The sequence below is a fragment of the Pimephales promelas genome, chromosome 12, assembly GCF_988280905.1.
Source record: "Pimephales promelas chromosome 12, fPimPro1.hap1.1, whole genome shotgun sequence".
Taxonomy (NCBI): domain Eukaryota; kingdom Metazoa; phylum Chordata; class Actinopteri; order Cypriniformes; family Leuciscidae; genus Pimephales; species Pimephales promelas.
The window spans coordinates 5,760,886-5,788,489 of NC_142780.1; the positions used below are offsets into that span (position 1 = coordinate 5,760,886).

The 27,604-nt window shown below is 39.9% G+C and overlaps 2 protein-coding genes across 3 annotated transcripts in view; both read right to left on the bottom strand.

Annotated features, from left to right (window-relative positions):
- The window catches only part of adamtsl4 (ADAMTS like 4), a 92,651-nt gene that overhangs the window by 56,917 nt on the left and 8,130 nt on the right, over nucleotides 1–27,604 (bottom strand). For both annotated transcript variants that reach the window (XM_089117444.1, XM_089117445.1), the window contains exon 4: nucleotides 26,724–27,363. In XM_089117444.1, the coding sequence (XP_088973570.1) occupies nucleotides 26,724–27,363 (640 nt within the window). The remainder of the gene's footprint in view (nucleotides 1–26,723; nucleotides 27,364–27,604) is intronic.
- Nucleotides 134–7,762, bottom strand: LOC148976921 (uncharacterized). The gene is made up of 3 exons (XM_089118144.1): nucleotides 6,413–7,762; nucleotides 5,920–6,064; nucleotides 134–192 (listed from the first exon to the last, which is right to left on the bottom strand). The coding sequence occupies exons 1-3, from the start codon at nucleotides 7,760–7,762 to the stop codon at nucleotides 134–136; spliced, it is 1,554 nt and encodes a 517-aa protein (XP_088974270.1).

Consider the following 27,604-nt stretch of genomic DNA (forward strand, 5'->3'; position numbering starts at 1 on the left):
AGTGTCTCACTTCGACAAGCATTACAATGTGTGTGTGTGTGTGTGTATGCTTTGGGTCAAACTGTGACAGAGAGTGATACATTGGCTACCATATGAAAATAATGGTGAACCTGGAAAAAACTCCCATAAATCTCTAGAGAGGGAGATACAGACTGAGGCCAATGTTTATGGAGTCAGAGAAAGCCAAAAGCCCTGAAGAAGACAACGCGAAATGACACAAATTTTAAGGAATGAAAAACTGGCAAAACACTTCGGTTGGGAATTTAAAAAAAAAAAAAACGTACATTTAATTTTTTTTTTGTTGAAAAATAAAGTTTGTCAAAGCAAGAATTAAAAACTTTGTTTGAAAGATTAAAAACAAGCATTGAATTCCATTCTGCCAAATGATTAATAGAACCATGAACCCTATAAAGTCTGCTGTCTCATATTTGATGCACTAATTTCTAAGGCCTCGCCTCTAAATCATCAACGTGATCAAAACTTTGCTGAAAAATCTGTTGCACACAATCTACTTCACGCCTTCTGCCGTCTGATTGATAGTTTATACTTTTTTTTTTGGCAAGTGAAAGGCTTTTTTCTATAATTGCAAAAACATCCACCTTCAGGTCATGATTTTTGCTGTGAAATCTTTACTAATTGTATAAAGTAATCATAAGGATAACCTTAAGTAACTTAGGTTTACTTGATTATCCATACATATATTTATTTTATTTTAGAAAAATCATGTTAAAATTTGTTCTTAAATTTTTATTAAATATTATCATCTTACTTTTTGAACAGATAATTATCAGCATCGGCAACAAATTGTATATTTTTGCTTAGGACAAAATTGAGGTGTTTTTTTCCTTATATTTTAACAATCTAAGCACATGGTCTAGTTTAACGACAGGAAAAATGTTTGCAAGCGGACCATCTACGGGACAAAGTGCACGTGTGTTGTGGACCCGCCTATAGTCGCACATTACTAACGCCGCGCGCTCTTTAAATAACATACAAAAAAATTACTGCGCCACTGACTTTAGACCAGGTTTCAGTTGGTCAATGGCGCAGTCTATTTCAGTTCCTCAAAATAGCAACAAGCCAATGCCTGAACACACCTTGTTTTCTGACCAGCAGCCATGGGCGAACAGATGGGCGAAATGCATTCGCTATTCAAAAAACATGGCGCAGGACATGAAAATGATAACAGCGTCAGGCTGAAACTAGCAAACAACACCGCATGTATGATAGGGCCCTATATGAGCCATAAAAGCTTGATATATCAAATATGGAAAAAAAAAAACAATTAACAAGGTTAAGGAACTAGAATCGTTAAAGGTGGAATACCTAAGATTTTTGCATTAAAATATCCCAAAATCACAAGGCCAGTGTTATATATTTAGTTATGATGATAACTCACAATATTCCAAATGTTTCAAACAATGTTTAAATCGCGAGAAAATTTAGATTTTAACCAAGGAAACGGGGTGTGTGAGCGGGGGTGAGCTGGGAGTCGCCAGTCAATCGCGTCATATCCGCTTACCTCGATTTCCGCTCGTACTACGTGTAGTCCTGGACAAATGCGGAAGTTGTAGTTGTGCGTTAGCGTCTATCAAGCAACAAACGTCAGCTTGTTTCGCGCATTTGTTATGGAATAGAGCACAATTATTCTTTTCATTTATTCTCGGAATGTGAACTGTTGGCTGTAAAGGGGGTCACACACCGGATGAGAAGCGTCGCGCCACGTTTAGGACAACTCCACAGTAACGTTATCTAGCACCGGACGCGCACTTTCTCATCAGTGTATGGCCAGCAATATTGTTATGTTTAATGACATGAAATGAAGATAATGTCTGTTCTATGTTATGATTGTACTGTACAATTAAATACAATCGTTGCTGAGTCTGCATTCTGAAAACTTTACCTCAGATCATCCGTTAACTGAATGAATTGAGAATCTCACCTGAAAATTCTAATGATAACATCAGCAATTGTCATTCAAGCAGCTGATTTCTGTAAATTACTGCAAAACTAAATGCATATTGCAACATAGGGCGAAGTCAGGATCCATTAGTAACGATTTGAGACAAAAATAATTAAAATTTTATATAAAACTATGTAAATGGCGCTCTGTGGCGCAGCAGGATTTTGAACACGGTCCTGAGACGTTGCTGGGCGCCGCGGACAGAGGCCGAATGGCGCCGCCGGTATGTGTACACTTATAGATAATAATGTGTTCGAATTTTAAAGATGTGGCGCGACGCGGCGCTGCAGCTTCTCGTCCGGTGTGCGACCCCCTTAACGTTAATTTTGTGAAACTGTAGCTGTGGTTACACGACATGAAAAGCTGTGTCAAATGTACATTAAATTGATTTTTATTTTTATAAAGTTACCAAGGAGGACCAGCCACGTCAACTCCTTGCAAGAGACCTGCCCCTTCAAACCCTCTCCACCATAGCTTCGTCTAGTGACTCGTACAGTAACTAATTTACTTTTAAACCTGACTTTTCTTGCGGTTATTTCAGTTTAATGAAAAACAAGCATGTCATTAAACGCAACGTTTATAGAAATCGAACTTTACCTCATCCATGACAACTAATTTTCGATTCCCGTCTGACTGATTTATCCACGGTGGAGTTGAAAACAACAGTTCCCGTCATTCCGCGTTCCTCCACATCGTCATCAAGCAAAGCCATTGTTGTTGTTTTGAATCTAGCGCCCTCTAGCGGCATCTAAATCTTAGGTATTGCAGCTTTAAGTGGAAACTGAACCACAATCGATAAATTCCTTGCAATTCCCAAACCACTACCATCAGGATAAAAACATATGGCATCATAAATCAAACCTATATCAGCCTTGAGAGTGCTAGAACACAGCTCTGGTTTGGACCAGATGCTCCTCTCAAGATCCACGTGTTCGTTCACGATGCCAATGACATCAGGAAGCACAGCTTATTTTCTGTAGCCTTTTTCCTCTTTCTGTCTTTCCCCGTCCCTCTTGAACACGACAGGAACCACCCACAGTGGGAGAGATTAAGTGGAGGGATGTTGCAGGACACTAAAGCAGGAGGCGGGACAGGCAGAGGCAGCTGCCGAGGGTGAAATTAAGCAGTCGCAGGGTCACTGAGGTGACCGACCACAGCAGACATGGCCATTAATGACCAAACACCGCCCCATTAATGCACACCAAACACACTGCGGCTATCCACAAACCTTCCCTAAATATTTACAACACGTCTGCAACGTCTGAATGTGTTTGCTCGGGAAAACTCGAGCTCCGTTTATTCAAAGGGTTTAGTGCTCATACGCTTGATCGTTGATTTACTTGAGTTAATCTGTGGTTTGGGTGTTTGCGGTATAACTTACGACATACATACAGTATATACATACGTGTTTAGGCTACTTCAATGCTGACAAATATTTATAAACAGAATTCAGAATATTGGGTAAGGTTTGAAGTGTTTGAAACGCCAGAACATAGGATTGTTATCAATAAAGATATAAAAGTATAAATAATAAAATGTACCCTCTTTTTGCCTGTTTTCCTTAGTTTCCTAGTTTTATTAAATAAATTCCCATGGTTCCCAAATCCACACACCTGTTCAGTTTCCAGTCTTCCTTAGCAAAAGTTGTTCCTCCAAAAGCTTAAAGGATTAGTTTACTTTTGAAAAACACTTTTGCTGAAAATTTACTCACCCCCATGTCATCCATGATAGCCATGTCTTTCTTTCTTCAGTCAAAAAGAAATTAAGGTTTTTGATGAAAACATTCCAGCATTTTTCTCCATACAATGGACTTCAATGGGAACCAAATGGTTCAAGGTCCAAAAGACACTTTCAGTACAAACTCCAAACTGTTCAAAGGGTTTAAACGATTTCAGACGATGAATCCTATCTAGCGAAACGATCACTCATAAAAAATATAATAAAAAAATAGCAAAGTTTAAGTTTTAAAAGCTGAAATGCTCGCCTTGCTCTGTTCGGTGATGTGTGACTCTCCTGTTCGAACTCGTTCATCAAAATGAACAAATCTTTTTTCGAGTCAATTCGTTCGTTGAATGAACCAAATGACTCGGAAAAAGATTTGTTCATTTTGATGAACGAGTTCGAACAGGAGAGTCACGAACGTGCATCACAGAACAGAGCAAGGTGAGCTTTTGAGCTTATAAAACTTAAACTTTGTTATTTATTTATTAAATGAGCGATCGTTTCGCTTGATAAGACCCTTATTCATCGTCTGGAATCGTTTATTGCCCTTTGAACAGTTTGCAGTTAGCACTGAAAGTGTCTTTTGGACCTTGAACCGTTTGGTTCCCAAAGAAGTCATTATACAGAGAAAAATGCTGAAATGTTTTCATCAAAAACCTTCATTTCTTTTCGACTAAAGAAAGAAAGACATGGACATCTTGGATGACATTGGGGTGAGTAAATTATCAGCAAAAGTTTTTTGAAAAGTGAACAACTCCTTTAATTTCTGCTGAGGAAAGAAAGTCATATATATTGCCAAGGCGTGAGTAAATAATCCGGAAATTTTGGGGTGAACTAAGTTAAGGTATGTTTTTAAGGTATGCTTTATATAGTAAGAATAGTAAAATCTATGGAAGCTTGTTTGGAAGGTAATTGCGACTTTTTATCTCACAATTGCGGGTATCTCGCCATTCTTTCTTTTTACTTCTTACTGTGAGTTTATGCGCCGTATCATACACCGGTACAGTGTCGCCAGTCGCAACGCAAGTGTTGTTTGCTAGTTTCAGCCTGACGCTGTTATCATTTCCTTGTCCTCCGCCACGTTGTTTGAATAGCAAATGGATTTGTGCCTATCTGTTCGCCCATGGGCTGCTGGTAAGAAAACGAGGTGTCTTCAGGCACATTGTTGGCATGTTGCTATTTTCAGGCAAATGAAATAGATTAATCCATTGACCAACTGAAACCTGGTCTAAAGTAAAAAAAAAAAAAAAAAAAAAAAAAAACTAAAAATCTTTAAAAGGCGCATTAGTAATATGCGCCAATAGGCGGGTCCACAACACACATATACTCTGCTTATTTCACACACAGGGACGTGCAGCAGCACACAAACATTTTTAAATATGAAAAATAAAAGGATTACAATGTAAAAGATTATTATTGTGTACATATGTGGTGGAATCCGGCTTGTCCTGTAGACGGTCTGCTTGCTTGCTTTTACCTCCTGCACGAGCAGATCCGTTTCCTCTCTGAAGTCAAGTATGGCTAATCCGCCCCATGGCTCGAGTGCAACTGGCTTTTAAAGGGAATGGTTGATGAGACTCTGATTGGTTTATTGCACATTACGCCCAAAACACACCCATTACTCGTTAAGAGATTAGGGACAACCCTTTTAGAGCATGCACCGGGCGTTTTTGACCATTTTTTTCCCGTCGGTAAACTAGCAAAACTGGATTCGGAAACGCTCTCAAATTGCATCTCGCAATTTTGACATTATGACTCGAAATTACGATTTTTTTTCACAACGCAATTTTGAGAAGTCAGACAGTGTCAGGCTGAAACTAGCAAACAACACTTGCGTCATAACTGGTGACACTGTGCCGGTGTATGATACGGCCCATAAACGCACAGTAAGAAGTAAAAAGAAAAAAACTGCGAGATGTAAACCCGCAATTGTGAGATAAAAAGTCACAATTATCCTTTTTTTTTTAGTACTACTATTTCAATACTTGGGACTAAATTGCACTACTTTTCTATCTGAACGTACTGTAGCCTTTAGTAACACTTTAGTTCGTGGACCAATTCTCACTATTAACTAGTTCCTTATTAGCATGCATATTACTAGGCTGTTTATTAGTGTCACGATGCAGGAGGAGGCAGACAAGGGTTTGGATCCAAATGCAGTGATTTATTAATAACAGTGAAAACTAAAAGAACAAAATACAAACAAAGGAAATACCCACGATGGGGAAACAAACCGCAAACACGGAAACCATCAAAGGCAGCACAGGCAGGATAAACATGAGGAAGAGCACGGAGACAGGCGTCCACAAACATCAACGATCGACAAGGGAATGGAGAACAAACAGGGTTTAAATACACTGGAGACGTGATGATGACAAACTACAATCAGGTGAGCACAATGACACAGGGCTGGCAGTGATGAGTGCTGGGGATCATGGGAAATGTAGTTTTAACACGAAGACAGTGAAACACGGGGCGGACAACAAGGGATCATTACATAGGCCCCCCTCAAAAGGACCGGATTCCAGACGGTCCTAGAGGGGGAAAGACCCGAAGAACCAACAACAAGAAGGAAAAGACCAAGGAGTGAGGGGGTAGACCCGGGGGAAAACAGACAGATGAAGGGGGGCACAAAGGACACAGAGACAGACCAAGGAGATACAAGGGACAATTAGACAAACCAAAGGAACGCAAGACAGGCAATCCAAGGGAGCACAGAAAACAGACAGGCAGTCCAAGGGGGGCAACGTGTGGCAGATAGACAGTCCAGGGGGGCAACGAGGGGCAGACAGGAAGTCCAAGGGGGCACAGAGGGCATTGGGTCAGGGGGCCTGGGAGGTGGCCACAGGACAAGGACCGGTTCAGGAGGCCTGGGAGCTGGCCACAGGGCAAGGACAGGTTTGGGTGGTCTGGGAGCAGAGCCATAGGAGGCTCTGGAGGCGGAGCCGTAGGAGGCTCCGGGAGAAGAGCCCTAGGAGACTCTGGAGGCTCAGGAGGTGGAGCCGTGGGAGGCTCAGGAGGCTTTGGGGGCGGAGCCGTAGGAGGCTCTGGAGGCGGAGCCGTAGGAGGCTCATGAGGTTCTGGAGACGGAGCTGAGAGAGGCTCAGGAGGCAGAGCCGTAGGACGCTCTAGAGGCTTGAGAGACGGAGCCCTGGGAGGCTCGAGAGGCTTGAGGGGCGGAGCCCTGGGAGGCTCGAGAAGCTTGAGGGGCGGAGCCCTGGGAGGCTCGAGAGACTTGAGAGGCGGAGCCCTGGGAGGCTTGGGGGAAGGAGCCCTGGGAGACTCGAGAGACTGAGCTCTGGAAAGCTCGGGAGGCGGAGCTCTGGAAAGCTCGGGAGGCGGAGCTCTGGAAAGCTCGGAGGGCGGAGCTCTGGAAAGCTCGGAAGGCTCAGAAGGCGGAGCTCTAGAAAGCACGGGAGGCGGAGCTCTGGAAAGCTCTGAGGGCGGAGCTCTGGAAAGCTCAGAAGGCGGAGCTCTAGAAAGCTCGGGTACTGGCACTAGCTCTTGGACGGTCACGGCTACTGGCACTAGCTCTTGGACGGTCACGGCTACTGGCGCTGGCTCTTGGACGGTCATGGCTACTGGCACTGGGACAGACAAGACCACAGGCGCTGGCTCAGGGACGGTCGAGGCTACAGGCGCTAGCTCGCTGACGTCGGAGGCTACAGGTGCTGGCTCGCTGACGTCGGAGGCTACTGGCGCTGGCTCGCTGACGACCGAGGCGACAGGCGCTGGCTCACTGACATCGGGGGCTAACGGTTCGCTGACTGTGGCAGGCATGGGCTCTGGCTCGCTGACCATGGCAGGCGTGGGCTCTGGCTCAAAAACCGGGATCTCGAAGGGTGGTTCGTCGGGCGCGAGTTTCTTTAAGACGAGACTCACGTACTCCCTCCACGTGTGGTCTCCGTGTTCTGGCGCTTCCCAACACTGGGGTGATGGTAACCCGATCCAGTAGATGGTCTTCAGGGAAGCGTCGTCGAACCCGGAGTAGATGGCGACCGTGGAGAAGAGACGTGAGTACTCGCAAATGGTCAGATCAGCCTGGGCCAGTTCGATGAAAAACGCTGCTGGATCCATTATGGGTCGATCGTTCTGTCACGATGCAGGAGGAGGCAGACAAGGGTTTGGATCCAAATGCAGTGATTTATTAATAACAGTGAAAACTAAAAGAACAAAATACAAACAAAGGAAATACCCACGATGGGGAAACAAACCGCAAACACGGAAACCATCAAAGGCAGCACAGGCAGGATAAACATGAGGAAGAGCACGGAGACAGGCGTCCACAAACATCAACGATCGACAAGGGAATGGAGAACAAACAGGGTTTAAATACACTGGAGACGTGATGATGACAAACTACAATCAGGTGAGCACAATGACACAGGGCTGGCAGTGATGAGTGCTGGGGATCATGGGAAATGTAGTTTTAACACGAAGACAGTGAAACACGGGGCGGACAACAAGGGATCATTACAATTAGTACTTATAAAGCACATATTAATGGCTTATTCTGCATGATCATATTCTACCAGTGGTGGAATGTAACGAAGTACAAATACTTCGTTACTTTACTTAAGTACATTTTTCACGTATTTTTACTTTACTTAAGTAGAATAAATGGTGCATACTTTTTACTTTTACTTCGTTACATTTTGCAGCAATTATTATACTTTCTACTCCACTACATTTCTACAACTTCTGATACATTTTCGTTACATTTTCTGATCAGTTTTTCTCCCCTGCCAAAACGTAATCTGACCATCCGTTCGTTGCACGTTTGTCTCACCAGTGACGTTTGGTTGCCATAGATACAGTATATCAACCCGGTCACACTAAATGCGTCTTGCACGCAGTGTGTTTATCATGCAACTCATACGCGAAAATTTGTTTTTACGTGCATAGGAAACACACCGTGTGTAATATATGTTTGGTTCGGTTAGGATTATGGCAAGCCAAGAGGTTCAGAATTACACCATAAATGAATCGCGTTTACTGCCAAACATAGTTATAAACATATAGTAAGGATAAGCACGATATTGCCTAATTGCAAGCTTGTTTCAGAAATTTTCCATCATTATTGAACATCATTATAGGAGTATTAGGTTGAATGAGTTAGAATTAAATGTTTTATTAATCATTAGAAAATAAACATTAAGAGAATCAATTGTTATGCAAGTACTTTTACTTTTAATACTTAAAGTACATTTAAAATAAAGTACTTTTTACTTTTTACTTAAGTATGGTTGTCATTGTGTTACTTCTACTTTTACTAAAGTAAATATTTATCTGGGTATTTGTACTTTTACTTAAGTACTGAGATTCAGTACTTCCTCCACCACTGTATTCTACATCACCCAATACCTAAACTTAACAACTACCTTACTAGCTATTAACAAGCATTAAATTAGGAGTTTATAGAGACAAAAGTCGTAGTTAATAGAGAATGTGTGTTCTTCAAACTAAAGTGTGACCAATGGTTTTATATCCTTTTAAAGAATTATACAAGGAAACACAAAGCGAAGCATACCAAATAAAAACGGGCAAAAGCATTAGAGAGAACAGACCCAAGGGAGTCTTTTATGTACTAAGAGTACAGAAGGATGACACAGAGCTGATATATAGTGGATATTTACAGTACCAGTCAGAGAGTTCAGAGGAGCTCCTGTAATGAAGCAAAACTAGAACTCAAACTGAGAGAGAGAGAGAGAGAGAGAGAGAGAGAGAGAGCTAATGCTTTACTGCCTTTCCTTAGGCCACATTCACTTCCTCGTTAATAGGGCCACTGTCAAACAGGGGCACACACAGGTCAGACTGCATCTGAAGAGACACACACACACACACACACACAAAATAGCAGCTCAATCGGATCTTATTACCAGGGGAAGCCAAAAGCTTACAAGCTCAGTGGGAAATCGTGGTGTAGCGTTCACACACACACAATGAATGTATGGCTGGCTCAGATGCATCCATGACGGATAAATGTGTTGGGAGATTTTTCTCACACATGTTGTGAACACTAACAGCACAACAGCTGTCACTCACTCACACACTTTCTCCACACACATCTTTCCTCTTTGTCTCTAAATACCTCATTCTTTTGTTTTTCTCAGTGTCCAGCTGACAAAAGCAGTTGGTCAGAGTAAACACACTTAACAAAGCAGCATGCTGAAACATGCACTAACACACTTCAAGAAAACAAGAAACTAAACACACCTGAATAGACACAAATGAAAAGCGCACACAAAGAAGTTTCTATGTGCCGTTGCACATATTCGATGTGCCAAACTTGGTGCAGATGCTGATGTTTATGTGGTCTGAAAGTAAGATTAAATTATGGTAGCTTGTAATGTAAATTCTGTAGATGAGATCTTTTTAACAGTATAGCAGACTAATGGCCAAAAGTGATGCCCAGAGTATTTGATTTTAATGATGCGGCGTTTCTATGTGGTTGCTGAGGTGATCTGAGTGATTGCTCAATGGTTACTTACTGGCCCAAGTCAAAAGAGTCCACCCACAAAATTGGATGTACAAATGAAGAATTACTCAACAAAGTTGAATTCTTAGAGCAAGAGCCTTGTGCGAGAGTAGAAATAAGAGAAATAGTAACAGTGACGCTTGACTAAGCAAACGCCACTAACTAGATTACACACAAGCTCTCAGTGTACGTGAGGGTGTGTGAACATGTGGGGCTCATTTGTGCAACACATTAAGAATGTGGGCTATACACTTTTTTTTGTGTCCACGTGGTTTTAGTACACGTGTTTTTAATATGTGGGTAATGACACACGTCTGTAAGTGTGTGTCTGTTTGTTTAAAACTAATGCAGAGTAAATCCAGCACGTATATGTCTGTGTTAAATAAGGTTAGTCCTAGGACAAAGTGCAATTTTTTTTTTTGTATTTTAGTCTTGATTTCCAGGACTAAACATTCTGAAATTAAGATACAATTACTTGAGAAGCAAACAAACACCAAACAAAACTTGTTTTCCATTTGAAATAAGTTTACTTTTCTAAACCCATTGGCAGATTTTTCTTGAGGAATTCAGTTGGGTACATTTTTTGGATAAAAGTCTTGATTTTTTTTAATCTAATAGAACAGGGTTTCATGCTTGAATGTTATTATTATTATTATTTTACATATTTCACATTGTTGCAGCACCTCTCTTCCCAGTCTGTCAGAAACTCTTACTGGTCGCAAGTTCAGTCGTTACCAACACAATTCATCAGAACTTGCGAACATAGTTGGCTAACGATGCTTTTTGGAAACGCACCCTGGTTTAGTTCCTTGAAGCACAATGCGCTCTGATTGGTCGACTGGACCAGTGTTTTGTGATTGGTCAACCGCTTCGGTTTGGGAAATGTCACGCCTCTTACCATAACCGAGAGTTTCACACACTAGTAACTCAAACTGGCCACGCCCCTACAATTTGCATATGAAGAGTTCAGATGCAAAAGCCTCTAAATGCCATTTGAAATTTTCTTCTAGAATGATCATTTTTATCAAGCTTGTATATCTAAGTTCAGTAATTTCACTTAAATGGCAATTCATAGGTAATCTTCATTGTCATTTAAGTGAAATTACTGAACTTAAATATATAAGCTTGATAAAAATGATCATTTTATAAGAAAATGTCAAATGGCACTTAGAGGCTTTTGCATCTGAACTCTTCATATGCCTTGGGGTGGACTTATTCAAATGAGGAATATTGTGATGTGTTTGTTGACGTTAGAAAACTCAAGATTACAATGGACGCGTTTCAGGGAGTTCAGAAACAGTGACACTGAAATAGAGAATAACTCCTTTAACAACTCAAAGAGCAACTTTACACACTAAAGAAAGATGGACATGTATAAAAGCAAACTTGGACCGTATTAAGTCATTTTGGTTCTCAAGTAAGTGTATCTTGTGTCCACCAAAGCGTTTTTTTTCACGCGCCTTGCATATGTTTTCAATGGGAGCGCCGCTTTTTTAAACGCCATGAGCGTAACGAGGCGCTGACCGGTTTGTTCACACTGAAGCGCTGAGCACCCGGCGTTTCTTACTGATCACCGAGAGTTGAAAAATTTTCAACTTTGGTAAAAACGCAGCGCTCATCACTGTCACTTTTTACCCAGCCGTCCAATCACAGTGGAGGGGTGGGGCTAATACCAGACCGACCAACTGTCACAACCAAGCATGCCGCACAAGCCCTGAAAAGTGAAGCCAAAGCGTCTCGATCGCCCCCCTGGTGGCCGGTCCTAGTATAGGTCATAAACCCCGCCTCCCCATGTTATTCAATGGTACGTAAGACCGAATAAACAATTAAATTACACTTCAAATATTGTTTTTCCAAAGATGATTTCTGTCATTAACAATAGTTTTCACGCTGATGTAATTTCAAGTGTTTGTTTTTAAAATAAGTTTTTATTTTAAGTTAGTTATTTGATGCGGTGGTGTGACATCAAGATTGACAGCTGTGATTGATACGTTCTCTGAAAGCACCAACAGACTTTTTTAGAGGATCTTCAGAGGACTGAGGAGATTGGAGCTTTAAATTTAATATCTAAACTTCTTTTGATTACCAGTATTGGTCTAGTTTCAGTGTCAGTAGTACACTTTAGTTGTCCAGAAATAGTGCTGAGGGCCAACTAAAGATATACTTAAGTATATTTGATTGTGTTAAAGTGGAACTGTTGCAAGTATAGTTTAGATAAGATTTTAATTCTTGCATTTAAAGAATTATATTATACAGAGATCATACTATCGTTACTAGTAGTGATATTAAAACACTTTTTAGGTTAAATAAGACGTGCATGTTAATGGATTTGTAGTATACTTAATTTAAATTAGGACTGGGCAACGATTAATCGCATCCAAAATAAAAGTTTGCGTTTACATAATTTATTTGTGTGTGGTGTGTATAATTATTTTGTATATATAAATACACACACATTCATGTATAGATTTAAGAAATATTTGCATGTATATATTTTCTATATAATTTAGATTAAATATAAATATTAATATTTTATATGTTGATAACACATTTTTCTTATCTAAGTACTCATATCTCATCATATCTAAACTTCTTTCATTAATTTTTAAAAAAAGTGCAGGAGCATGTGCTTGCGATTGATTCAGCGAGAGTGAGGGCGGGGTCTTAATTTCGCGGCTTTACTTCCTGCTCACGACTGCGCAGGTCTGGCCCCGAAATCGCTACTGCGCAGACTCAATATTCAAGATGTCCATATCGAGACACTGGCGGCTTCACTTCTGACCAATGGAAGAGAGCGAAGGGGCGTCGTCCATCTTTTTTTACAGTCTATGGTCACAACATTCTTTCTGTACAACGACGTCAACCAGCAAAGCTAACCGAACAAAATGGATGAAAAATACATTTTTAGTATGAAATAAATTATCTGCGAAATCAGTTACAAGTAAACTGCGCTGCGGATATTCTGTATCACAGCATCGAAAACGTCTCAATGGAAAAAAAACGCTGAGCTGCCAGAACGCTCTCAAGCGCCCAAAGCTGGCTAAAAACGCTTTGGTGGTGGACACATGGCCTAAAGAAGATTTTTTTAATGGAAAACAACACTGTAAAAAAATATTGTAGGTTTAACTTAAAAAAGTAAGTAACCTGATTGCCTTAAAATTTTAAAGGATTAGTTCACTTTTCATAAAACTTTTGCTGATAATTTACTCACCCCCATGTCATCCAAGATGTCCACGTCTTTCTTTCTTCAGTCGAAAAGAAATTAAGGTTTTTAATGAAAACGTCCCAGGATTTTTCTCCATATAATGGACTTCAATGGGAACCAAACGGTTCAAGGTCCAAAAGACAGTTTCAGAGCAAACTGTTCAAAGGCCTTTAAACGATTCCAGACGATAAATAAGGGTCTTTTCAAGCGAAACGATGGCTCATTTTTTTTTTTAAATAACAAAGTTTTAGTTTTATAAGATCAAACGCTCGCCTTGCTCTGTTCTGTGGTACACGTTCGTGACTCTCCTGTTCGAACTCGTTCAACAAAATGAACAAATCTTTTTCCGAATCAATGCGTTCGTTTCTTTCGCCGAATGAACCAAATGACTCGGAAAAAGATTTGTTCATTTTGATGAACGAGTTCGGACAGGAGTGTGTTACAGAACAGAGCAAGGCAAGCGTTTGAGCTTATAAAACTTAAACTTTGTTATTTATTTATAAAACGAGCGATCGTTTCGCTTGATAAGACCCTTATTCATCGTCTGGAATCGTTTAAAGCCCTTTAAACAAGTTTGCAATTTGTACTTAAAGTTTCTTTTGGAACTTGAACCGTTTGGTTCCCATTGAAGTCCTTTATATGGAGAAAAATCCTAGAATGTTTTCATCAAAAACCTTATTTCTTTTCGACTGAAGAAAGAAAGATATGGACATCTTGGATGACATGGGGGTGAGTAAATTATCAGCAAAAGTTTTTTTCAAAAGTGAACTACTCCTTTAAGTTGATTGATCTGGAAAACGTGAGTTAATACAATGAAGCATCATCAGAAACTCAAAATAATAAGTTATCTCGACTAAATAAATTTACAGTGAAGACAAAACCTTTTTTTGGAAGTGTACAAAAGGAGGGAAGAATCAGAAAAAGAAAAGAGAAGAGCGGGGAGGGTCAGGGGAGGAGAGCAGCTGTAAAACAGTGGGCCTTTACAAACTCAACCTGAGGAGAATGAATGCTGAGAATAAACATGAACGTTTTAGGCCTCCCACGAGGACAACTGAAGGAAAAGGCAGAAGGTAAAAGAGGGAGAAAGAGAACATCAGAGGGGCAGTGAACTTATTCTGAAACACAAGTTTAGCCAATTTAATATTCAAGTAAATAAATTGGATAAACAGTTTGTGAAATACAACGCAAACAAAAGATTACAAAACCCCACACGGGAGTTGAGTCGTTTGCACAGGTGACGGACAGCTGTCCGAACAAGTCCCAGCTGAGATTTGAGCTCATTTCCTGACAAATTCCTGATATATTGTCCCATTTCAGCATTATGGCCTAAATTCTTTAAATCCCCACAAAGGAAACTCTCTCCAACCCGTTAAAGCAGAGGAATTCAGCAGCATCTGTAATGTATTTCAATTTGAAAACAACCCTTCAGCATGAGGACAATGATTGGACAGGGACGTGTCACATGATGTGCATTTGATAAAATGGACCCTCTGGTCATATTCAAACTGTTGTTAAAGTACTAGTTCTGCCAAAAAAGTGAATTCTGTCATAATTTACCTTCATCACATGAAAATAGTGAATATATAGTTGAATGTACTACAGTTATGATGCTTTTCAGTGGATCATTTTACAGCCCCGGTATCCATTGAAATGAATAAATGGTGAGTAATTCAGTCCCTCCAGAAAAACGCGATTATGCGATCGCTGAATTCAATGCAAAATCAGCCAAAGTCCGCATATTTATGCGGGGTCCGCATTTTTTCAAATACGCCGCACTTTTGCCGCATAATATGCCGATTTCCGTGCAAAATATGCGGGGTTTGCATAATTTCATAATCCTCGCATTTTCGTTGCAAAAAAGTCACATGTATCTTAGCAGAAAGTTGAAAAATGTTGCGTTTGCTTCACACAAGAGCAGCCATTTCCCCCTGTTTCCATGGGAACGTTATGAAGTGACCCAATTACGCGACGCCAGACAGACTCACGGAGGCGATTGACATCTCACAAATCGAACTCGTATAACTGTCTGTCACACGTTCTACCGTCACATCGTTACTTAATAAACAACATAAGATAAAAGAAGTAGCATCAAACAGAAATGGGGTGTTCGAGGCGCACATATAACACTGCAGAGAGTTCAACAGGGAGCGCGCAGCTCTTAAAGGGGCCACACCTTATTTACACTCGTTACAGTCTGAAATAAAACAAGATGAGAAATTAAATATTCCCAGCACTTTCTATGATGTAGTATGCTTGCTTATCAAAGGAAGTAATAAGAAATGACTCTTACATTAGCCTAGTGAGAACAGGGTGTTGGGGGAATCACTTTTTTTCTCTTTTTCATCAAACCGCAATTTTTGCAAGTTCCCTCAATTTTTGCAAATTCCTGCAATTTCATCGCATAAAATTGCATAAATATCCCGCATATTCCATCGCATTTTTAAAGAAAACGGGCCGCGTAATCAATCAATTTTTGCCCGCAACAATCATAAAATAACTGCGTTTTTCTGGAAGGACTGAATACTATTATGGTAAATGTTATATATAAATCGCAAATTTTTTCACAAATTTTTGGAAATTACCACCACAAAATCATTTTGATCGCAAAAATCACAAAAAAAAATCGTGAAATCCTGGAGGGACTGGTAATTGATGGCAGAATTAGCATTTTTGGGGCGAACTATTGCTTTAGTTTGACATCGGAATCACATGTTGATGTGTCAGAGTTTGTGTTTTTGCAGGATAACCATCACATTTTTCAGATCACGTGTTCAAATCCCTGAGTTTTCTCAGTCAGCATTTGAATCATATGGTAAATTTGAGATGAGTTCTCTCTTTTGTTTCTGAAAGGCCATTGTGAAGAGATTTAGCCTTTGACACAGCAACGTAAATGTTTATTTAGCAAGTGCTGAGCCCACCCCTTAGCTCAGTGACTTCACACAGAAAGATCTTTCTCTTTCTTTCTTTACATCTTTCTCTTTTACACATTCCATTACTCTTTTGTCTTTTCCTTTCCATTCCCTCTTTCAGAAAAAACTCTGCTTCACTCCAGGCTCTCTTTCCCTCTATCTGTTTTTCTCCCCTCTCTATTTCTGGAGTGCGTGTGTGTGTGTGTATTTTAAACAGTGCCGTCTTTCACTGCGTTACAGCGTAACTGTGTCACACCCCCCAAAAGCCCCTTCGCTCCACTCATCTATTTCACTTCCTCTCCTCCTCTCCTCTCAGTTCCCCACTGCTCACACGCACAAAGTACACACACACATGGATGATAAAGTACATATAATTATAATTTAGTATCCCTCCAAATAGAATGTTGTACACCCAAAAACATTCCTGAGATATCTAACCCATAATAAAAACGCGCGTGCGCACACACACACACACGCACAGAGAGAACAAGCTGTGTAACACTAATTACGAAGATGAAAACAGCCAAAATCAAAGTTTATGTACGCTTTATGGATTCATTTAGAATGAATCGGTTTATCATGTTCAGAGGTTTTCAAGAATGTTTGCAATTTTAGATTCAGATGCGGAAATATAAATATTGACTAATATATCATTCACATTTGATTAATGAAGAAATTCAGCATTCAGGATGGAGCCAAACTGACCTTCTATTGAAGTAAATCTTATACTAATATTTTTTACACATGTATTTAGCTTTTCTAGCTACTAAAATACCTACATGAGGGAAATTACCCCAAAAAAGTGTATACCAGTGTTAAAATATCATAATTATGACATAAAATATAAGTAAAATAACCTAAACAATAACAATAACAACAAAATTATTTTACATAGCATATGGAAAGACCTTCAGGATTAAGACTTACTTTAGTTTTGCAAGATTTTAATATTTTTTTCATAGATATTAGACTGTGCTGAAAAACAACACAGTTGTGAAACCAATAATAGAGATTTGCATTTTTAAAACAAACCTATTTCTTCTTTCAGGACATAACTTAAATATGTATTTAATCTAATATTAACCCTTATGCTGCATTAGGGACATTTTTGGTCTTTTGCAGTTTAATTTCTTTGAACATTTTGGCTGTTTTAATGCAAATGGTATGAAATTTGGCAAAATTGTGACTTTTTGGATACATGTAAAAAATGTGATCCCATTTTGCAAAATATGTATAACACACACTGTGTAGATCAAATAGTAACACTCAGCACCATAAAGACCAAAAATGGCCCATTGAAACCCATTAAAACGTTGTTTAAATCTGAGGCTGTCAGTAATACATGAAACATGATTTTTGCACAAACATCCTTTCATTTTGAAGCAAAAGCATTATATTTGCATTATATAGTGTATTCCACCAGATGACGTCACTACATATTTATTCCCTATGGGTGGAAATGCACCTTATTTTAGGCAATAGGCAATGTTTAATAGGTGGCCATTTTTGGTCTCTAACGCGCTAAGTGGGATTTTTTGCAAAGTGGGACTGTGATAATCCAAATCTAAAGTTTTCTCTTTGCATTTAGTTTATTGAAAATAATAGAATTTTTGTGTTTTTTCCTCTGATACAAATCGATGGTTTCGCAAACAAAACTGGTAATTAAAGGGTTAAAATCCTGAAATTGAATACATTTTTGGTAGTTATGATGAGGACTGATGCTGGTTAAAAGATTTAACTTGGTAAAAGTGGAAAATAATAATAATATATAATATTTTAGGCAATGTTTAATATGTGGCCATTTTTGGTCCTTAATGCACTCAACGGTGTTAAAAATCTAATGCAGCACAAGGGTTAAGAAAAGTAAAACAACAGTGAGAGAGAGAGAGAGAGAGAGAGAGAGAGAGAGAGAGAGAGAGAGAGAGAGAGAGAGAGAGCACAGATGGTTAAGTTCTCTCAAGTGTTCAGTAGCTCCACATCCAGTCAAAACATGAGCGTTTGTCTTTCTATGACCAGTACTCTCACAGTTCCCTCAATACACACTTCAGACAGAGATAAATACGCACTCACGCGCACAAACACTGCTATATATAACCAAACAGCCCTCAGAGGGGCCAATAGAGAACTTTTCCTGGGTTCAACCTCCATGTGGAGTTTCAGTGCCCGGTTACAACCCAAGTGTTCAGTTGTTAAAAAAGGTCTTAGCAAACATTTCACTGAAAAATGAAGAGGTGAACTTGGCTGCCTATGCAGTAGAAAGGCGAAAACCTTTTTTTTTTTTTAAATCAATGCGACCTGACTAGAGAAAACAGAAAAAAGGCTGATGTCTTCCCTTTTGTCAAATAGGTAGAACACTTCCAACCCATAATGCACTGGGTATGTTGCCGCCCATGGTATCCGAACACCACACTCCGCACATACAACAAGGGTTGCCAGGTTTGTGTAACAAAACCAGCCTAAATGCAATTGCCAAAACTAGCCCAGTCGTGTAATGGAACTGGGAGTTACCCAGTCAAGTAAAAGTCGAGTTCCAGGGCAGGAGCCAGTGTTCGCAATTCCTCCAAAAAAATGAGATGGTACTCACAGCAGAACATGAAATCCAGGGGGAGGAGTTGGATTCAGATCCACCACCTGATCACAAACCCCACCCCTAATCCTACCCATCTCCACCCCTTAGATCTGGACCCAGCTCCGCCCCATGGATCTCGTGTACTGCAATGAGGTGCTATTGGAAAAAATGCAGACTTGGCAACACTGCAAACGTATCACAAAAGAGCTTACGGCCCGAGCGAACTCGGAATCGCATACTCACAATGACAAGACTGCACTGTTACCAAACAAGAACCAACTAAAGCGAAGTGACAGAACCCTGACATCATGTTGTCGGCAGTTTGTAGTCAACTTTTAGAACTGGATGACAACGAAGAGAGGGAAAAAAAAAGAAAGAAAATGCCGGTCTGTCAGTTCCGCGAAGTAAAACGTCGTCGCGTACAGGAAAGAAAGCTGTTGCCATAGTTTTCCATTTTTACTGTTCAATGAGCAGGCAAAGTATGATACAGTTTTCAGTGATAATAATACATTTTGTTAACAACCCTCTGTTGATCCGACTGTCTGGGGGCGGAAATATAAAAATGAGGAAGTAATCTGTAGTTTCATGAAAGCCAAAAGACTTTTTCTCACAAATGAATGTGAATTTCTCTGTCAATATAACACAGAGAAAGAGTAAACATTGTTCATTAGCATATACTACCGACATCGTAACACTACAAAGCGGGTTGAAAATCTGTGAAGTGTGAAGTTACACTTAAAGAAATTAGTACAATTCTAAGGCTGACTGAGTACCAATTACTTGAGCAGCAATGAACATCCTCATGACTAACATAGCTATCTCGCTAAACCCTGACCCTGCTGGCACAACAGTTAAATCTAGTTTAGTCGAGTTGCATTGCACATCTCGCTTGCAGTGAACACAAGGAGAGGGAGATGTTGTAACTATGACAATAACACATATCTAATTCTGTCCTGTGACAGAAACTATTGTGAAATATTTAGCATAAACTCTTAGGTAAGTGCAATAGATAAGATGTTGTAATGTGTTTGAGGAAACCCTTGCCTCAGGGATTTTAGGCCCTTTCATCCAACTACTTGAAGACATGAATCCCTTGTGATATTAAATGCATGTGGATTAACTGCAGTTCAATTAATATATCCTCTAATTTATATTAAATTCAATTAGATGAATTAGGTGGACCACCTTAAGTAGGACTTAAAGGGATACTCCACTTTTTTGGAAATAAGCCCCAGAGTTAAACAGTTGAGTTTTACAGTTTTCGAATCAATTCAGCCGATTTTTTTTAATATTTAGAAGAATATCAGTAACCAGACAGTTTCTGGTCGCATTGACTTCCATAGTAGGAAAAAAATATATACTATGGAAACTGTCGGTATACTCATATTCTTCTAAATATCAGAAAATCGGCTGAATGGATTCGAAAACGGTAAAACCCAACTGTTTAACTCTGGGGGAGTGGTAAAATGAGCCCATTTCCAAAAAAAAAAAGTGGAGTATCCCTTTAAGTACATTTTTATATGTAGGCTAATTTAAAAAGAAAAGTGTACTTCTTTGAAGCACGACAACTGATTATTGAAACATATTCATATAAAATGTACTTTAAAGTATATATTTTTTTACATTTTTTAAAAAAAGGACACTTAAAGGAGTAGTTCACTGTAAAAAAACTTTTGCTGATAATTTACTCACCCCAATGTCATCTAAGATGTCCATGTCTTTCTTTCTTCAGTCGAAAAGAAATGAAGGTTTTTGATGAAAACATTCCAGGATTTTTCTCCATATAATGGACTTCAGTGGGAACCAAACGGTTCAAGATCCAAAAGACAGTTTCAGTCCAAATTGTTCAAAGGGCTTTAAACGACTCCAGACGATGAATAAGGGTCTTATCAAGCGAAACGATCACTCATTTAAAAAATAAAACAAAGTTTACGTTTTATAAGCTCAAATGGTCGCCTTGCTCTGTTCGGTGATGCGCGTTCGTGACTCTCCTATTCGAACTCGTTCATCAAAATGAACGGATCTTTTCCCGAGTCAACTCGTTCATTTCGTTCGTTGAATGAGCCAAATGACACGAAAAAAGATTCGTTCATTTTGATAAACGAGTTGGAACAAGAGAGTCACGAACGCGCATCACCGAACAGAGCAAGGCGAGCATTTGAGCTTATAAAACTTAAACTTTTTTTTTTTTTTTTTTAAATGAGCGATCGTTTCGCTTGATGAGACCCTTATTCATCGTCTGGAATCGTTTAAAGCCCTTTGAACAATTTGCACTGAAACTGTCTTTTGGACCTTGAACCGTTTGGTTCCCACTGAAGTCCATTACATGGAGAAAAATCCTGGAATGTTTTCATCAAAAACCTTCATTTCTTTTCGACTGAAGAAAGAAAGACATGGCCATCTTGGATGACATTGGGGTGAGTAAATTACCAGCAAAAGTTTTTTTTAAAAATTAACTACTCCTTTAAATGCGTTAAGAAACAGTCGTGCTCTCTTTAAGTACACTTAAATGTGCTTTTATTTCAATAATATTATATTATCTGCAAGTTCAGTTTTTTAACAATATACTTGATTATACGTTAAAAACAATTAGGAAATTACATTTTCTTTCCTCCAGTCTGTCTTTCCTCCATGAAACGCAAAAGAAGATGCTGAGAAGAATGTCAAAGCTGCTCTTTTCCATACAGTGAGGAATAGTAATTTATAGTGCCAAGCTCCAAAAAGCACCATGAAAGCAGCTCATATGACTTATGGGTATATGAAAATAATGGTGGCTGACATGAGTGAGTAAATGATGACAAAGACGTCATACAGTCATGGTCAAGATTAATGGCACCCCTGGTAAATATGATGAAAACTGGCTGTAAAAAATAATTCTGCATTGTTTATCCTTTTGATCTTCCATTCAAAAAATTGGCAAAATTCTAACCTTTCATTGAAGTAAAAGAATTGAAAGTGGGGGTAAATCACACTATGAAATAAATGTTTTTCTCCAAAACACTCTGGCCATTAATTATTATTGGCACCCTGTTACTAAAAACTTTTTGCAACCTCCTTTTGCCAAGATAACAGATCTGATTCTTCGGATTCTTCTCCTATAATGCCTGATGAGTTTGGAGAACACCTGACCAGAGATCAGAGACCATTCCTCCATCTCCAGATCCTGCAGATTCCCAGATCCATGTTGTCGCTTCTTCTCTTCAGTTCACTCCACTCATCAGGTCAGGGTCTGGGACGGTCATGGCAGAAGCTTCATTTTGTGCTTCGTAACAAATTTTTGTGTTGATTTTGATTTTTGTTTTGGATCGTTGTCCTGATGGAAGATCCAACCACGGCCCATTATAAGATTTCTAGCAGAAGGCGTCAGGTTTTTATTTTTTATCTCTTTGTATTTGATAGAATCCATAATACCATGTATCTGAACAAGATGTCCAGGACCTCCAGCAAATAAATAGGCCCACAACATACAAGATCCAGCAGCATATTTAACCGTAGGCATGGGGTACTCTTCATCCCTGTTTGCACCAAACACATCTGCTGGGTTTGCTATTTTCTTACATCCACTTTCTATTTTGTGAAGCTCAACAATCTTTTGATGCACATCAGAACCATGTTGATGGATGATTCAGGGAATTTGACCTTTGTGCTTCCTCATATTTAAATTCCTTGAAACAAGAAGTCATAGCTGGACAATTTCATGTTCCTAGTCACCCTGATGTGCTTAAAAAATTAAATATTAATGGGAATGTGCTTCAGAGATATTTTTCTCATAAAAAAATCTAGGGGTGCCAATAATAATGGCCAGAGTGTTTTGGAGAAAATCATTTATTTCATAGTGTGATTTACCCCCACTTTCAATTCTTTTGCTTCAATGAAAGGTTAGAATTTTGCCAATTTTTTGAACGGAAGATCAAAAGGATAAACAATGCAGAATTATTTTTTACAGCCAGTTTTCATCATATTTACCAGGGGTGCCATTAATCTTGACCATGACTGTATTTGTGTGAATTCTTCCTTCATTTTCATACAACCAGACTAGACAAACATGGAAAACAATGCAGCTGAAGCAAACCTGCTCCCAGCGATCTTGTTCAGATGTCAGCACTTGTTCACGGCCCAAAAGAGAGACATGTCCCGGTAACACAAACATTGTTGTATCTGAAGTAATCCTTCTAAAAGTGTGTCACTCGTGTCTGGTGTGTGTATTACGCCACCAACAACAGGAAACTGCTTCACCACATCAATTTGACCACAGTTCAAAAATGACGAACTCTGGTTTTGAGAGCTGACATGCTGCCCTGGGCCGCTGGAATGGCTCAGAGACGTATAATATAACTACCGCCCAGGCTGATCCTGGAAAGTTGGATTAAAGGGAACTGGGTGATTTATGATTTGCAAAGAATCTGGCTCTACTGAGTGTTCGACAGGGGAGTGAGAACGAGACTCAGCTCAAATGAACCAGGTCAATCTGGAAGGAAAGTTGAAGAAAAAGGTTCTGAGAGATGAAGAGATAGATGGAGAAGTGGCTCCTGGAAGAGGGGAAATCCAACCCTTTGACGTGATGAACGCACTTTGGGCTAAAAGTGTTTGATGAAATCTTTCAGAAAAACAGCACTAATTACTACTCGCTTCATTTATGGCAGATGACGAACTTTCACCAAACTGTGGTTAAATCAGGGAGGTTGATGTCGAGCAAAACAACGTTTTGAGTGATAACATGGGGCTTTCCAATGGGAAATTTTTAACATAATTAGTGCAAGTGAAACCGTGTCACACTAGACCAAGCAGCATATTTAAAGCTGTTATATAACCAAACAGAATGGCGAAAAATCAAGAGTCTCCTTGTCTACCACTGGTCAGTTAGCCCTGCTCCAATATAACACCATTGGTTGAGCCAACATTGCTGGCTGAGTGGATAGTCTGACATCATTCATAAACACATGCAAACTCCATTTCAGCTTCAGAAGTCATTATATGAATTGTAAATATTTGGTATTAGAAAGCCTGGACCAAATTACACTCAGATTAGTCCATTTATAAAGCCAGTTAAAGGACCCATACTTTAGTAGCATTTCATTTTTGCCATTAATTATATTATTTGGAGTTTCCTGCACCAAAACAGGCACAATTTATTTGTTTATTTTTAAATTCGTGAACTTCCCAAGCTCTTCTGACCCATAAAATGAATCATGCTGGTTTTGCTGCATTTGACAAATGACCGCTCTTATGACTGGCTAACATCTGTGTCCCAACAAAGTTCCAACGTCAGCCAAGAAAGCCAAGCATATAAATACAAATTGATACTTATATGTGATTATGACTGTCATATGTTAAATCAAGGCATTGCAATCATCATGATTTCTTAATGAGCAATTTTAGCTTAATAGTTTCATCAAAGTCATATATATATATATATATATATATATATATAAACAATCTTCTGAACTCCAAACTGAATGTCAGAATGGGAAAGAATTCAAAGAAAGGTGATTTAAGCAATTTTGAGTCTGGCATGATTGTTCGGGCTGGTCTGAGTATTTCACGATCTGCTCAGTTACTGGGATTTTCACGCACAACCATTTCTAGGGTTTACAAAGAATGGTGTAAAAAGGGAAAAACATCCAGTATGCAGCAGTCCTGTGGGCGAAAATGCCTTGTTGATGCTAGAGGTCAGAGGAGAATGGGCCGACTGATTCAAGCTGATAGAAGAGCAACTTTGACTGAAATAACCACTCGTTACAACCGAGGTATGCAGCAAAGCATTTGTGAAGCCACAACACGCACAACCTTGAGGCGGATGGGCTACAACAGCAGAAGACCCCACCGGGTACCACTCATCTCCACTACAAAGAGGAAAAAGAGGCTACAATTAGCAAGAGCTCACCAAAATTGGACAGTTGAAGACTGGAAAAATGTTGCCTGGTCTGATGAGACTCAATTTTTGTTGAGACATTCAGATGGTAGAGTCAGAATTTGGCGTAAACAGAATGAGAACATGGATCCATCATGCCTTGTTACCACTGTGCAGGCTGGTGGTGGTGGTGTAATGGTGTGGGGGATGTTTTCTTGGCACACTTTAGGCCCCTTAGTGCCAATTGGGCGTCATTTAAAGGGTTAGTTCACCCAAAAATGAAAATTAAGTCATTAATTACTCACCCCCATGCTGTACCAACCCCGTAAGACCTTCGTTCGTCTTCGGAACACAAATGAAGATATTTTTGATTAAATTTCAGAGCTGGATCAGTCCTACATAGGCTTCCTAAGACCTTCCTAGCACTTGACGGCCCATAAAGTCATTAAAGAAAATGTTTAAATATTCCATGTGCCTACAGCGGCTCATTTATAAGTTTATCAAGCGACGAGAATACTTTTTGTGCGAAAAAAATATAAATAATGACTTTATTCGACTATTCCATTACTTCCTTATGGGCCTTGAGACGAGATTTGAAGAGATTTACAGAACGCATGCGCGAGAACTGAGACGAGGACGTTCTCATTCGTCTACTTCTTGTTACCGGCTGCTCACCGCTTAGGAGTATTACCGCCCCCTAGCGTATAAGATGATGATCCATATATAAGGCGCTCTGGATTGTAAGGCGCACAGCAATGTCGTATTTGAGAAGATTAAAGGCTTTTAAGTGCGCCTTATAGTGCGGAAAATACGGTAATTGAAACGCGTTTGTACAGCGCGCATCTTCCTCTGCTTGTAAACAAAAAGTTTTGCGCTTCCAGCTATATCAGCACGTCATATTATACGGTAGGGGGCTGTAATACTAGCCACTAGCGGTGAGCAGCCGGTAACAAGAAGTAGTCGAAGAAGAACGTCCTCGTCTCAGTTCTCGCGCATGCGTTCTGGAAATCTCTTCAATTCTCGTCTCAAGGCCCATAAGGAAGTAATGGAATAGTCGAATAAAGTCGTTATTTATATTTTTTCGCACAAAAAGTATTCTCGTCGCTTGATAAACTTATAAATGAGCCGCTGTAGGCACATGGAATATTTAAACATTTTCTTTAATGACTTTATGGGCCGTCAAGTGCTAGTCCCTTAGGAAGCCTATGGAGGGGTGATCCAGCTCTCAAATTTAATAAAAAATATCTTCATTTGTGTTCCGAAGATCAACGAAGGTCTTACGGGGTTGGTACAGCATGGGGGTGAGTAATTAATGACTTTTTTTTTTAATTTTTGGGTGAACTAACCCTTTAAATGCCACAGCCTACCTGAGCATTGTTTCTGACCATGTCCATCCCTTTATGGCCACCATGTCCCCATCCTCTGATGGCTACTTCCAGCAGGATAATGCACCATGTCACAAAGCTCGAATCATTTTAGATTGGTTTCTTGAACATGACAATGAGTTCACACAATACTAAAATGTCCCCCACAGTCACCAGATCTCAACCCAATAGAGCATCTTTGGGATGTGGTGGAACGGGAGCCTCATGCCCTGGATGTGCATCCCACAAATCTCCATCAACTTCAAGATGCTATCCTATCAATATTGGCCAACATTTCTAAAGAATGCTTTCAGCACCTTGTTGAATCAATGCCACGTAGAATTAAAGCAGTTCTGAAGGCGAAAGGGGGTCAAACACAGTATTAGTATGGTGTTCATAATAATCCTTTAGGTGAGTGTATGTACTGTATATATATATATTTTTTTTTTTTTAAATAGTACATGCATATAATATAATATTAATGGAATACAAAAGCCACTTAATAAAGTCTATTAAGTAATAAGTACTCTTTTTAAAAGTATACTTCTGTTACAAAAGAGAACATTTTCCATGATTTGGAAGTTTTAAAAGTTAAAAAAGAAACACCAACAACAGAAATCAAAAATCATTGATTACATATCTCCAGTCTGTGGCGGTCTCACCTGTAGACTGCACCTGCGATACTCTCTGTCCCCACCAGCACACCTGTAGTCGCGGGCCGATGCTGGAGGCCTCCAGTCCCTCTCGGCTTCGTTTCTGGAAGGCTGGGCAGCGTTCTGCAGGACCCAGGGCTCAGGGTTTGGGTTTGCAGGTGTCTGGACGCCGTAGGGAGGAGGGTCTCTGGGAGTCTGCGCTCGGTGGATAGTGTGCGTGTAGGAGTGTGGGACTTGGCGAGAAGCGCGGCCGTCGATGCGTCTGTCACGGGCCACGTGCCTCTGGGACAGGGGCCGTGAATGAACGATTCGACTGCGTTCCCGGACTCTCTCTGCTCGTCTGTGCGGCTCTCCATCGGCTGCGCTCTCCACTTCTGATGTCGTGGAAACCGCCTCTGTCTCTTTTTCAGCCTGGTCTTTCTCTTTTCGTTCTCTGTTAACATTGGCCACATCTGTAATAGCTTTTTCTACTTCTCCATGAGTTTTGTCCACATGTGAGCTGGAGTTCACAATGAGAGCGTCGATACTTTCTACGGTGGTGGTGTTGTGGTGATGCGTGTGGCGTGCATGTCGATTTTGTCTGTGTAGAGGAAGAGAGAATGGCACTCTGCCATACCCAAACTGTCCAGGGCGAATAGATGAGCTAGACCTGTTGTGACAGGGACAGAGAAAACATGCCGTGAGTATGCTAGAAACAGGTCTGCATGGCAAATTAAAGCATTAGGGTTTTTAATTGAGCTAAAATAAACATGTTAGATATCAAGAAATCAAAGCTAAAAGAGTAAAATGTCATGTGACATTGAAGACTGGAGTAACGATGCTGAAAATTCAGCTTTGTATAACAGGAATACATTTCATTATTCTTTATTTTATTTACATACATTTTCTAA